The sequence below is a fragment of the Corythoichthys intestinalis genome, chromosome 10, assembly GCF_030265065.1.
Source record: "Corythoichthys intestinalis isolate RoL2023-P3 chromosome 10, ASM3026506v1, whole genome shotgun sequence".
Classification (NCBI taxonomy): Eukaryota; Metazoa; Chordata; class Actinopteri; order Syngnathiformes; family Syngnathidae; genus Corythoichthys; species Corythoichthys intestinalis.
The window spans coordinates 49,778,619-49,793,893 of NC_080404.1; the positions used below are offsets into that span (position 1 = coordinate 49,778,619).

The 15,275-nt window shown below is 39.2% G+C and overlaps 1 protein-coding gene across 1 annotated transcript in view; it reads right to left on the reverse strand.

The window, feature by feature from the left end:
* Positions 1-15,275, reverse strand: part of lrpprc (leucine-rich pentatricopeptide repeat containing) — a 206,875-nt gene that overhangs the window by 76,479 nt on the left and 115,121 nt on the right. The window contains exons 24-25 of the mRNA XM_057849140.1: positions 10,878-11,002; positions 3,011-3,117 (exon numbers count right to left, since the gene is read on the reverse strand). Of these exons, the coding sequence (XP_057705123.1) occupies positions 3,011-3,117; positions 10,878-11,002 (232 nt within the window). The remainder of the gene's footprint in view (positions 1-3,010; positions 3,118-10,877; positions 11,003-15,275) is intronic.

Here is a 15,275-nt window from a genome sequence, read left to right on the forward strand (position 1 = left end):
TGGGAATTTAAGCAACCATGAGCCACAGTGGTTGCTGCAAAGGATATATCTTCTCTGCGTTGAGTACAATACATGGTGTTAAGGAAACGATCAACTCTAATAATACTTCCCCATGTTGCTTGCCACAATAGTTATAACAATAGTGGAAGGGATGCTACTGCGTAACCCGTTAAATAGCGCGGCTCCAATAAATGTAAGCTTTGCCGATTCATCCAGCTAGGAAATTAATAGTGCTACAGACCCCGTTGGACCGGTGAATCATGTTGGCTCATTGTTGTCAGATGGCCCAGTTCGTCCGACTACCTCCTGAGGAAAACGGCGGCGTACATATAAACACCGAGAGGCGTTCGATGGCTTTTTGTGAATACTTTTATTAACAAAACAAAAGCATCTGGGGAACGCAGCACTGGGGCCTGCGCTAACTGCGCACTTTCTCTAGTCTCTCGCTCCCTCTCTCGCTCGACCACTTTCTTCCTCACTGCTCAATCTAACAATGCCGGTCACATTGAAAATAACAGCGGCACCTTGGCGGGTGCCGGTAACACCTGCGTCCACTCCACTTGCTTGTCTCTGCCCTTAGCTCTCAATATACTTCAAACGGCGCCATTGCAGTCTGTTCCTGGCAATGCTAGAGTGGGTCGTTCCGCGCATGCGTTAAATATTTTAACGTGATTAATTTTAAAAATTAATTACCGCCCGTTAACGCGTTAATTTTGACAGCCCTAATATATATATACCGTAATTTCCCGAATATAAGGCGCACCCGTGTATAATACGCACCCCAAATTTACTTGTAAAATCTAGGGGAAAATATTGTACCCGTTTATAAAGCGCACCCTAATTTTAGCACCAATAAATAGAAGAATACAAGAAAACAGAGCTCGTGTACAGATACAGAAATGTCATTTTACTGACTGGTGAAACACAGCACAAGCATAGCATATTGGTAGTTCAAAACATTACCATAAACTGACAATATTTAAGGTAATAAAACGATTTGACAACTTCTCCAGAATCTAGGAGAAAACAAAACAGATGTGACTTTTCTTTTAAAGGCTGCTGTATAACTTGGTCGTTTCATCATGATGAATAAATGTTTCTTCCATGGATTGATACGGTAAAATGAAAGTGAGAACGTAAGTCGGAAATCCGTGAAAGCTCATCGCTATGACCACGACAGTAATAGGAACTATTGTTATTTGGGATCGAGTTTCCTGAGGGACAGTTATAGTTGACGGACACAGGAAGTCTGTGTGCTTACATTATGGTCAGAGTTGCGGAGCTGCAATAAACGTTGACTCAAATGAGTTCAAGAAACTAAATTCCGTGCTTTATGAAGAGCAAAAAAAGCAGAATTTAAAACAGACGAAATCATTCGGCCAATTAGAGTGAAGTATTACCGAAACAAAATGGTGACGTCACGTACCGTAATGGTCGGCAACGGGTCGCCGCATACGTTTCTTCAACACAACGTGGCCGTATCAATAATAAAAAAAAAAATCGGTTTATATATATATATATGTAATATATATATATTTCTGTCTCCATCCATGTACCCGTTTATAATGCGCACCATGATTTTACAAGTTGATTTTGGGGAAAAAAAGTGCGCGTTATATTCGGGAAATTACGGTAATTATGTATTTTTTTTTTTTAATTATTATTATTAAATTTATTAGGATCATGGAAGTTCCCACTTGGGGAAAATATATACATACATCCTGTATATACATTATATAATAAAAATATATATGGAGACAGCACTGGCCTGCTTACTGTAATCCATGACTGCACCTTATATTATAAAGTATCATTGTGTATATACATATAGTAGTTTGCTATAAAATTACTACTATATATTTAATTTTTGTTACTGTGGGTATGTGTGCCTCTCATTCAAAATAGTTGTGGTAATATTTCAGTGTGCCCTCTACTTTATCTATTTTCAGGTTAAAACAAACAAAAGTTTAACAGTTTTTCCCCTCCCCCAAAAATGCAGAAAGCACACCAGAAAAAGCATCTGAACTCACACAAAGTATTCTGAAAATGGTTGTCCGGGACATTGCAATTCCTTTTAACATTTAGAACAATATAGACAATGACATACCACAAAAAGAGTAAGAATTGTTTTGACTCCTGTTAAAGAGGTGAAGTCTCAGTGTTTCTGTTTACATTTTTTTTTTTTGCACTAGTTAATGCCAGCATCATTTGACCTCATTGTTTGTGATTTATTATTGATATTTATGTTATTTATTTAAATGTTAATAAATAATTTAGGTGTTCCATAATGTTTTTTTGTGAATTAATAAGCTTCAACAAAAATTTCATTATTTAAGTGGTAAAAAAATATATATATATTAGATTAGTCGACTAATCGTAAAAATAGTCGGCTGACTAATCGGGAGGAGATTAGTTGTTTGGGACAGCCCTACTAAGTATTTCTTCAGTTACTGTTCCAGTTGTTTCATTAATTACTAGTTATGGTATTTGTAACACTATTTAGCAGTGGTGCCATAAGACTGTCATAAGACCATCATACAAATGACATTACACTGCCAGATGTCATTGAGTGCCATCCGGCAAATTATCTCACTTTTGAATTGTTGTAAAAGATCCGAGCTAGACATAAATGGAGTTAGTGACATAATTTGCCAGATGACACTTAATGACATCTGTCATTAGCATTCATTAATGCCCATGATAGTGTCATGTCATGATTATAACAGTCTCATGGCAGTCTTATCATGCCGCTGTCAAAGTGTTCCCTATTAACCCACATAAACCGCACTAGACTGTTAGCCACAGGATTCAAAATGAGGGAAAAAGTTGGTGACTTATACTCCAAAAATTACGGTAAGTGGTGCTCAAACTGACTAAACATTGGAGCTGTTCATACTTTTTAATTCCCTTCCTCTCGGCTGCAACTATAAATAGACAATTTTCTTTCAGTTAGTGGTAACATTACATGCCCCTGTATTTTGTTAAGATGTTGTAGTTTTTACTTTATTACCTCAATAATCTTGCAAGCCTCACGGTAGCGTCCTGTCTGCAAGAAAGCGAAGAACAGGTCGTACAGCATCGTCATCTCCCCACGTTCTCGGCTCAACACGTCCATGGCTGAGGGTGATTACAAGAGAGTTGAAAGTTACAAAAATGCATATGGCGGAAAACACAGACAAGACTGAAAAAGCAGTTTCTCCTCTTGCACTCCTCTTGAAAAGAAACAGCTGTATTTTAAGCCAAAACAACTGTTGTGTTTGATTGAACAATATGTCTATATGCTGCCATAGCAGAGTCATGGCGCATTAAGCCCCCGAACTATTTTTAATTTGTCCGTTTTACCCTGGAAACCCCCGTTTACAGAATTCGCGCAACCGCTTTTGTTACAACCCAGCCATAAGACGAAGGTAATTAATTGTATTTATTATTCAAAATGTTTGTCGTTTTTAGCTTAGAATCATTAATTGATGTCTCATATTTTGTTTATAAAAAAAAAAGACAAAAAAATTATTCACTCACATACTTTTGAACAAATTATGTCACAATGAAAAAAATGGTGTCTGTAAAAAAGCCACGGATATCTACCTCATAGCTATCGCTTAATTTTTTTTCTAACTGCTGCATTTTCTCTGATATGTTAGATGATAAATAATCGATCAACAAAAAAAACATTTAAAAAAGAAACGTTTAAAAGGGTAAATATATGAAAAAGAAAATCTCGACCACTCCTTGATGTCTGCAATTTTTGCATCGCGACCCTTGTTATATTACCATGTTTCACCCATAAAATCCCCCATAAATCCAGCTATGGCCATTCACAGCTGTGTCTTGACACTCTGTGATACATGCTACATGGAGTTTTTGGATCGAAACAAGTAGGGTTGTTCCGATCACGTTTTTTTGCTCCCGATCCGATCCCGATCGTTTTAGTTTGAGTATCTGCCGATCCAGATATTTCCCGATCCGACTGCCTTTTTTTTTTTGCTCCCGATTCAATTCCAATCATTCCCGAGAATTTTTCCCGATCATATACATTTTGGCAATGAATTGAAAAACTATGACGAATATATACATTCAACATACAGTACATAAGTACTGTATTTGTTTATTATGAAAATAAATCCTCAAGATGGCATTTATTAACATTCTTTCTGTGGGAGGGATCCACGGATAGAAAGACTTGTGACTTTGTATATTGTGACTAAATATTGCCATCTAGTGTATTTGTTGAGTTTTCAGTAAATGATACTGTAGCCATGCCCAAATGCATGATGGGAAGTGGAACCATGACTGTGCGTAGTGCTACCAATTGATATATCTTCTCTGCGTTGGGAAATAACATAAGGTGTTAAGAAAAAGATCAATTGCTACCTTGCTTCCCCACAGAGCTTCCCATGATATTTCTAATCGTAGGGAGGGGGATTGGAAGGCTTTAGCCAATTAAAAAAAGGCTCCAAAGGCTACCAAAATTCACTTTACTCATTTTACACTGCCTTTTATCTCTCTATATAGGTAAAACGGCACCATTACAGATTGAGCGCGACAATGCGTGAGTGGGTCGTGCAGCGCATGCAATAATTGCGTTAAATATTTGAACGCGATACATTTTTTAAAAAATTAATTACCGCCGTTATCGGGATAAATTTGATACCCTACCTTAAGCCTAAACTAAAGACTCTGGATGAGTGTAATATATTATGTCTGTAACGTTAAATACAATTAGAAAACGATTTAATTAAAATACATATACATATTAAAAAAAGGCATGGCTGATATTTTTTTGCCGATTCCGATACTTTGAAAATGATATGATCGAACCCGATCGATCGGGACATCTCTAGAAACAAGGTAAGTCCACGATAATATCTCGTTAAAGTCATGGCGTATGTAATTCTGCTCTCGCGTGCTCTCACTTCCAGATAGGGTTTTGCTGTTTTTAAACATGCCCTTCTGTTCAAACTTTTTATTTCCCCAGAAAATTGAGACTTTAAGCTTTCCAATGATGTATCACACATGCATATCGGACAATTTTGAAAGTTGGCTAAGTTGGGTGTCTCAGAGCGGAACTTCAAATCACCTGAGTGTTTTCCGCCATATCTTTTTGTTTTTACTACTTGGCATATAGACAGAAGCTGCCTCCCTCAAATGAGCTCTCTAATATTCAGCAAAAGACCTGAATGTGAGTCCAACTAATGCCCTCCAGGAAAATTAGCCATGGTGCTTTTCTGCTAGGCTTTTTACATGCTATCTCTGTCCTGCAGCTGACTGCGTACTTGGCATTGATGGGGGAGGAGGTAGGGGGGGGGCTCCAGAGCGTAATTTGGTACTTTTGGACTACTCCCCCCCAAAATTGTATGGAAACAACTTAGGAAAGTAAAGTCAAACAAAAAGTGGAAACAGTTCAGGGGTTGCAACGCTTGGCTGGACCTCCACTACATTAGCAGCTGAACATCCAACTCCAAAAAAGAGGCCATGTGAGTCAAGAACCTTTGAAGAGGCACACATTATGCATTTTGAGTCAACATGTCTGCAGTTTTTCATTATATTTATGTTTTTACTCCAGGACACTACTGTCTGGTTGGGTCGTTCACCCCTCAGGGAGGTCACATGAGGGTAGAGGCAGGTAGCGTGGACACAATAGCGAGTAAGAGAGCTTTTGGGAGAGGGCGGTAGGGTTTGAATGAAGAGATGCACTCCAGAACCACTTGCCACTTTGCCACATTGAAGTTGACCTTTTCATTCAAACAACCAGACGGGCAGAGGACTAATAGTAGGGGGGAGAAATGAATTATCTAATGCAGACCGAAACTAAACTTTATTCCCAAACCAAATGTTTTTCGAGATTCTATAACACTCATGTGTTCCTATACTGGTCCTTCTCCAAAAATTAGCATATTATGATAAAGTTCATTATTTTCTGTAATGTATTGATAAACAGTAGACATTCATATATTTTAGATTCATTACACACAACTGAAGTAGTTCAAGGCTTTTATTGTTTTAATATTGATGATTTGGGCAAAAAAAGTCAAGAAAAAACAAAAATCCCTATCTCAAAAAATTAGCATATAATGAAAAGGTACTCTAAAGAAGCTACTAACCTAATCATCTGAATCAACGAATGAACTCAAAACCCCTGCGAAAGATTCCCGAGGCTTTTAAAAACTCCCAGCCTGGTTCATTACTCAAAACCGCAATCATGGGCCAGACTGCCGACCGGACTGCTGTACAGAAGGCCATCATTAGCCACGTTTACATGCTGACTTTTATTCATACCGATTCAAATCATTCCGAATGGAAATTTCAGATCAGCTGTTTACATGTCACTTCATCTATTCCGATCCAGCGTTTACATGTGACTGCTTTTATTCCGAAAGGACGTTTGACAACTGCCGTCTGACATGCGCAGATCAATCAAAACAAAGCGTCACGTTGCAAAACATGGAGATCGATCGTCGGAGTGCTGCTGTTTTAACTTTAACCCACTTGTTGTGTTTGTGGGGTCGTATCCGCTTCTGCTGTTTTGCTCTTTTGCCTTGTAGTAGCCGGTTTTCCACCGGTTTCTAATCTGGTCAACGCTCCGGTCTATTCCGGCTTCGTGTAACCTCTCGTGAACTTTTTAAAATAGTTCACCGTTCCTCGTTTTACGCCCGTCTAAGCGAGCAATTATATTCAATTCTTTTAAAGTTTGAATTAAATACAATCTTTCCGCCGGACTCCAATTAGGTGCGCTGTGCTTGGAAGCCATGTTGCAAGTGACGTTACTTACGTCACAAAGTGACGTCACCACGTCAGTACGGCGCATGCGCAGAAAGAACGCAACTAGACACCATTCCGCTTCCCTGTTTACATGATATAATTTTACTTCTAATCGGTTTGGGAAAAGGAATATTCCACCCCTGTGAATCGGAATGAAATTCCATTCGGTTTGGGCCTGTTCATTCCGAATGAGGTGTTTATATGGAACACATTTATTCGGTTTGAACAAATATTCCGATTGTAATTGGAATATTTGGCTCCATGTAAACGTGGCAACTGACACTAGAGGTGGGAATCTTTGGGCACCTAACGATTCGATTACGATTCAGAGGCTATGATTCGATTATAAATCGATTATTGATGACACCCCGCCCCCTCTATTAGCTGCTTTTAAAGAGCATACGACATGAGAAAAAAAGTCTTAAATGGCATTATTATGTGAATTAGAATCATATTTTGAGACAACACTTTCGAGCGTTTGAACCTACGTGCTGTCATTGTTATGTTTATGGCTGCAATGCTCGTGCTTACCCGTCGTAACCTTTCATTTTCACACTCTTTCCTGGTGAAGTGTAGTCAAACTTTGGAGCGAGTGGTTCTTGGCGCCATGCTAGTTTGATGCGTCTAGACAAAAACACACGTCACGACGCAATACTCGTCTTTAGGAATCGTTAAAGGGATCGTTAAGGCTTTTTCATTGTGATGTCGAGGCCTCGAAACACTCGGAACCGGTTCCGAATTGGAATCGGATTTCGATTCCCATCCCTATCTACAACAGAGCCTTCTAAAGAAGTCTACTGCTTTAAGATGGCGCCTGTTTACTAGCACGGGAAAGTCTGTCATTTCACATCTAGTCTAGATATATGTGATATCTGCCATAGCCGTATGTTGCCGTATGATTGTAGCAACTAGCAACTGGCCGCTCTTTCAGGGTCCCCCCAGGATTGATAAATCTAAATTCAAGACTTTTAAGACCTTTTTTAATGCCACTTCAACTGAAAATTAATACTTTTCTCGCACCCATTATTTAGATAATATTGAATCATATTAAAAAAAAGAAGAATGCACATTTACTGAAGATACAATTAAAACACATTTAAATATAAGGTCTTTCAGATTTTTTTCCCCCAGGATAAATTGGATTTTACACTTTTTGTAAAGCAACTTCAGAAATTACATTTGCAATACAACAGGTTTCCCTTTTAAGAGGACCTAGTCAAGGTGGTAGGTTGGTGATTGTCAAGTTGGTCACCTTAACTGGTGATTGTCAAGTTGGTAACCTTAACTGTAAAGTGCTTGGGAAAATCTTGCAATTGGCAGTGAAAGTTTAAAAAACAGCCACTAAATGGCAGTAGTTTACCATTAATTACCACAAAATAAAAAAGCTACACATGACCATTTCCCTTGGTAATTTCCCTTGGTTTTTTTCTAATCACATTACAAGAAGTATACAAAACACATGTTAATCCTTTGTTAGCTATTGAAGACATTTCTTTTAATCAGATAGAGAAAATCCATGCTCTTATTCAATCAAGAAAAACATTTAAATATACCAGGAGGTGTTTTACTATCACCTACATTATAATTTGCCTATCACCATGCCGTGTTATTCAGATCAACGTTACCCCACACTCGTTCCAATAATAGTGTCAACCGTGTTGTGTATCTGAGGGTGATGGTGGATCTACGACTCCGGTTTATCCATGCTAAGGCTAGTGCACTTGCCAAAACCCCATTGAACATGGCTAACTCGAGTTAAAACTATGAAATTCACATTCATTCGAAAGGCAAACCGTGCAGAAATAGATAGATAGATAAATTTATTAACAGACTCAAGGTCCAAGCCACAACCACACAATACAAAGGAACAAACCATACAAAACTAAAAACAACATAACAATAAAAGAAGGTAAACTACAGTGATACAAAAATTAGGCCATCTATTGGGCCAGTATTAAAAGGCACCTATTCCAGTGCTTCCAGAACAGTGACAAGCAGCGAGTAGAACTATGCAAAATGTTTGTCAGGCCCCAGACAATCACATTTTCAGAACATTTCAAACGATGAATAAAATTAAACATTAGCACCCTTAGAAGGGCCTGGAGTGTATTCACCCGAGCAGATACAAACATTTCAGAGGCACTGCACCATCTAGGCTTTTTCAGCAAGATTCTCAAAGAATCATTGTATGCCACTTGCAGTCTCTGAAAATTTGTCTTAGTGTAATTTGACCACAGATGTGCAGTGTAGAGGGGAGTACAATAAGCCTTGAACAGGGCGAGCTTGACCTCATCAGAGCATGGACCAAATTTTCGAGAGAGAACACTGGCTTGGACATATAATGAGCGACACTGTCGCAATATGTCCTCGTTGTCAGTCAGAGTGTCCGTGAGCAGATGACCAAGGTATTTTACCTTGGACTTTAAAACTTGACCAGACAACTTAAAATTAGAGAAAACCAACCGTTTGTCCTCTTTGGTTCTTAAAATCATAATGACACTCTTTGATTCATTGTGTTTAATGTTGTGTAACTCCCCATACCCGGAACACACATTGAGTAGCTGCTGTAGACCTGCTGAGCTTGGGCTAAGTAGCACACAATCATCTGCATACATTAGATGGTTGACCACCAAGCCACCAACCATGCAGCCATTTCTCCACTTATTTAATAGTTTTGACAGGTCATTCATATAAAAATTGAATAAAATTGGAGACAAAATGCTCCCCTGTCTGACCCCATTGGTAACTTGGAAGGGGGCAGACATACAGTCGTCCCACTTAACCTGCATAGTTTGATGAGTGTACCAATATAAAAGAATTCTTATGATGTCATTGGGAACTCCCGCTTGGCTTAATTTCCTAAACAACTTCCTGTGGTTTACACGATCAAAGGCTTTGGAAGCGTCTAGAAAACACATAAACATAGACGAGTTTTTCCTCAAATAGGTGTTGACCAATTCTTTCAAAACAAATACACATGTCTGTGCCATGCCTAGGTTTAAAACTGATTATCTGAAGAGTTGATTAATGTACTAACTCTCTCCAGCATGAGGAGTTCAAATACCTTAGAGAGAACACTAGCAAGGGCGATTGGTCTGTAATTGTCCGAGCTGCTTACTTGCCCTGCTTTATCCTTGATGACAGGGACCAGCATCACCGACATCATAGAGTCGGGAAGACAGCCGTGAACCATAAAGGAAGTAAAGCAGTAAATACATTATTGCATCTAACATATTTTAATTGGAGAAATTGGCAACTTACTTTGAAATGTTAAGCAGGTCCACTGCCTTCGCATGACCCATAAACTGCGACCCAAAGTGTCTGGATGCGACTTGGTCGCCGATCCAATACCTCACATGACACATGCTGGTCCAACTGTTTGGACTTGGTTGTCTTGTTGAGGCTTTCGTTGAACATAACAACTAAGGCATCTGAGCAGTTCCTTACGTTAGCACACAGTACTGTGCGATTGCCTGCTGTTGTGATGTTGATGCTAATGATGCTAAGAGCGCGCACGCACGAGGTGCATTATGATTTGTAATGCAGTGCATCGTAAAAATTTTACGGGTCATCTTCATTATGGATTAAAAAAAACAACTTCGTCACGGATGTAATTTAGCTTGCACTGAGATGTTCTTCAAAATTAAAACCACAGTGAAAAAATTCCAGACTTACCACAGCTAATTTAATACTTTTAATAATGGAAAATTAAATTCAATGCTTTTTTTAATACTTTCAATAACCCGCGGGTACCCTGTCTTTGTAGCGGCTAACGGTCGCAGTCAGGTGTTATAGTTTATTTTTACCTAGCGGCATTAGCTGCACATGATATTTACTCTCGGTCCGTTCCTCATTGCGTCCCGAAGACCGCGCTGACTGCATTTTATTTCCGCTTTACCTGGTACGATTCAATAATCGGAATTTGGATGTTTGTGAATCATTCTCAAATCTTCCACGGCCGAATCGTGAATAATCTAAGACTCGGAAATTTTATACGCCTCCATCCATTTGTTTTTCTTTTGAATTTCCCCACTTCTCGCCACTACTAGAGATGACTTTTATCATCATTTAAAGAAAATTCCGACAGTAAAAAGGTAACTAAAATGGTGCTTTCAGACCTTTCTGCAAGAGCTCCGTGTCTCCCTTCTCCACCAGGCTGACAAAGATGTCATGGATGCGTGGCAGGTGGCCGTAGCGCCTGTGACACTCAAGCAGTGCATCAAGAGCTCCGGGGAGGTCATTACTGTTGGCACGCCATCCAAATCAAACATGCAAACACAAAGGAAAAAGAGAGAGAGTAAGCGAGTTAGATGTGCAATCAGTTAGCGTTGTATGGGGAGAAAATACAGAGCGTTAACCTCCTGCCCTCGCATTCAAGTACAATGACCCACCGCAACAATGCAGGCCGTTTAATGCGTGACAGCACAACTACAGGTGATGAGGCCTTTTGACCCCAATACATCATGTCACACAATCGAGCACTCTTTCTCCCCATGCCGGTGTGAAGGGGGGCTAATGTCTCTCTGGACAGGCTTTCATGGGCGCTTGATGCTCGGAAGCAGAGAAAAGGGTCAATCTTTATCCTTCATGCTCATCTCCAAATTCTTCTGTCACTTCTTTTGTCCTTAACAGAACCTCTTCCTCACCTCAAACTTCCATCCCAATTGTCTCTTTTCACCCTCTACCTTCTATTTGTTTGGACACAAAAAAGAAATCACAGGAAACTGAATTAATCTGTCATCTTAAAACCAGAACTACCTTTACAGCCGGGCTGAACGATATAGGAAAAAAATGAAATTGCGACTTTTTGGCAGTTTGCAATATACAGTGGAGCAAATAAGTATTTAGTCAACCACCAATGGCGTACCGCACACAGGCTATTTTTAGACCGTGACGTAGCACCATAAAGCGGAAGTAAAGCCGAAGCGGGACATTATAGACCCGCCCTCGCATAGACAATTATAAATATACATGAGAAAAAAAGACATTTAATCCAATATTGAACCATTTTCAGTCAATCGATGTCTTTATTTTCGATGTACATTGTTGAAAACAGCCAACAATTGCATCTCAGATGTGACTAGAAAAAAAAATTCACTGCTTTCACTCAAAAAACTTCGAGATCTTATAAAAAACACATAGTTCTTACCTAAAAATGTAATTATGCTTGACAACACACATCACTTGAAAGCTACGTATGTTTTTTTCCCACGTGTTTCAATTGAATTTCCATTTGTGTCAAGCTATTTTTAAGTTCTAGTTAAGTTTTAAGTTAGTCTAAACTGTAAGTACTCATAGGACCTTTGAGTTTTTGAAGTGTTCAAAATAAATGTATGATACCTGCTGTATTGGAGCACATTAGGGACCAGTGCTACTTGGTGTTTTATTCAGCAATGACTACTGAGCTAAAACTAACAGTTAGCTTTATTATGTTTTAATTTTACACCCTCATCACTCTACAGTGCTGTGTTTATAAAGACTACGAAGCTCATCGCCATGGTCGCGCAGCAAGAAAGTGAGCACAACAACAGGTGTTGTGCCGAAAAATAGCCGCCCTGCGTGAAATGTCCCCCCCTGACGGGAGAGCCCACACGGTAACGACTTTCTTGTACCGTGAATATGTATTATTTTACTCTGCTTGAACGAATAAATGTCATACCTGTGTGATTGTCATTGGGATATGGTCGTGAAAACCTGTAGAATAATACATTTCTGTTCAAAGATGTTTACGTGGCCCAGTCCATGATTTGTTACTAAAATACATTACTAATATTTTGTGTAATTTAATCATTTAAAACTGATCTTACCGTTTTAAATCCATTACTGTAATGAGTCCACGAAAACATTTGATGTTTTCACGTCAATAAAGCGTTATAAATAAGCGCTCCCGGCAGGGGGAACATTTCACGCTGGGCAGCTATTTTTCGGCACACATCGGACCGTTGTCGATCAAATTTCATTTTACAATCGTGACAACGGTAACGCTCAGCTGACCAAATGTCGGTCGGGCCGGTGCCGATTTAGGGTACCCGACTCCTCATCGTGACATCAACTTGAGGATGATTGGAAATTTTGTGGTCTCAGCACGAGCTCTGACGCACGGGACGGGACCGGACGGGAGGAAACATCGGTTTGGGCATCAAATATGGATCTGGCGACTGGATCGACCGAAGGTTTTCCTAATAACGGCTTTTATGCAACTCATCTTCTCAGCTTCCATAATTTGCAAGTGAATCCACCTTTACAAACTACGATCATTGACAACACGACACACAATGACGGACAATATGGCGGCACAATACAGCGATCATGTGATTGTGTGACGTTGGTGATTGGGGTCTTTACAGGCGCTTCCAGGAGTTCACACAACCACGCACAACACATAAAGTCCCGGAGCCTCATCTACCTTGTGCTGAATCCATTTTTGGAGATTCCATGGGTCCCTCTTGTTTGAGTTTGTAGTTTAACTTTGTCTACACACTGCTTGCTTCAGCCACACTTCATGCTGTTCTGTCTTAAATGGAAGTCCGTAGCAGAAAATGTCAAAGATGGCGCCTCCCATGTTTCGCTTAGGAAACTTGTCTATATCAGTTTTGCATTTTTGTAAAACAGTTCATTTACAAAACGTCTAATTTATATATAAAACAACGTCTTGTTAATATATGTGTTGTGTGGAGACGTGATAATACTAGGGCTGTCAAACGATTAAAATTTTTAATCGAGTTAATCACATCTTAAAAATTAATCGTAATTAATCGCAATTCAAACCATCTCTAAAATATGCCATATTTTTCTGTAAATTATTGTTGGAATGGAAAGATTAGACACAAAACGGACATAAACATTTAACATACTTTACATAAGTACAGTATTTGTTTTAACGATAAATCCACAAGATGGCATTAACATTATTAACATTCTTTCTGTTAAAGGGATCCACAGATAGAAAGCCTTGTAGTTCTTAAAAGATAAATTTGAGTACAAGTTATAGTAATTTTATATTGAAACCCCTCTTAATGTTTTTGTTTTAATAAATTAGTAAAATTTTCAATCAAAAAACAAAAAAACTCATAGCTCGCCATTGTTGACGTCGCCGAGCGGGACGTCACATGGGCTCCCTGCCATTCTTCCACAGTGTCTTTAACTACGTAAGGTAGTGATTGAAATACACCACAAGGTGTCAATGGCAAGTTTTAAATTAATTAGAAATCTAGCCAAGGCAAAGTCTGAGTAAGTCTTATGTGTATTTTGCATAGCTATTTTGATTGGGAATGCCAGTTCTCTTTGCATTGAGCGCTTTTCTTTTTGTGAACATTTTTTTTTTTTGAGAGATAGGAATATCATTTTTGTGTTTTTACCAAATTGATACTGTAGCACCTTAAAGAGCATATGACAGGAGAAAAAAAGTCTTAAATTGCATTATTTTGTGAATTGGAATCATATTTTGAGACGATTCGACTATATACAACAATTTAGCAAAGCGCAGATGACGAGAAATTAGTCTTTTAATCTGCCGGTTAGCCACGCCTACCATTTTAGGGCTCTAGCGTCCCCAACAGGTGGATGATGTCAGCGGGAGACTGGGCTCATTGGTTTTACTATTCAGCCCATTGAGGGGGAATTATTCAGAACGAGGAGAACGCGACGAAGAGAGCAGCAAAATGTCATTGTTTCAGTCTCTCTACACCAATATTTTTACAGGATATTCTTTTTATCCAAGTATTTTTCCCCAATAGCTAAATACATGGCTTGAGAAGGACCAGTCAGCCCGTCGAGGGGGAACTATTCACATCGAGGAAAACGCGACGAAGAGAGCTGCAAAATGTCATTGTTTCTGTCTCTTTACTTCGATATTTTTCCAGGATATTCTTTTTATCCAAGTATTTTCCCCAATTGCTAAATAAATGGCATGGTCATGACAAATAACAGTCTTCTGCTAAATGGAATATGAAATCATAAAAATGCACTTATTCAGGACGACGTGGCAAAATTACTCCATAATGGTCAAAACTGTCGACTTCACCTTTACTGTCGCACCTCCCGAATGATATTTTATGACACCTAAATCGGACATATGTCATTTCCCTTCCCCGGCTTCGGAAAATGTAAACAAACCAAGAGGTGTGACAGCTAGTCAACATGCTAACCCGAACCGAGTGATGTTTCAAAGTCTTCGAAGCGGAAAATCACACATAACTAGCCCGGATTATTTGACATGACGACTAGGTTGTCGATTGTCTTCGCAGATCGGAACACCGCCCGGCGGAGAGCAATTTAAAGTTCGTTCCCCGGGTGAGGGCGACTGCAGTTGTTGTGCAGCTAACGTGCAGCTAATGTGCACGAGGAGAGCTATTTACATGTCTATCAATGATCAAACGTAAGTAGTCCTTTATTTAAAGAAAGTTTGTAGTGTTTACTTTATAATCGCTGTAATAATATTTGACATAATACAAAACAAGATGTTTACTCACTTCCTCGTAAGTCCAATGGTCCCACAGTAGTAGGGCTTGGCCAAT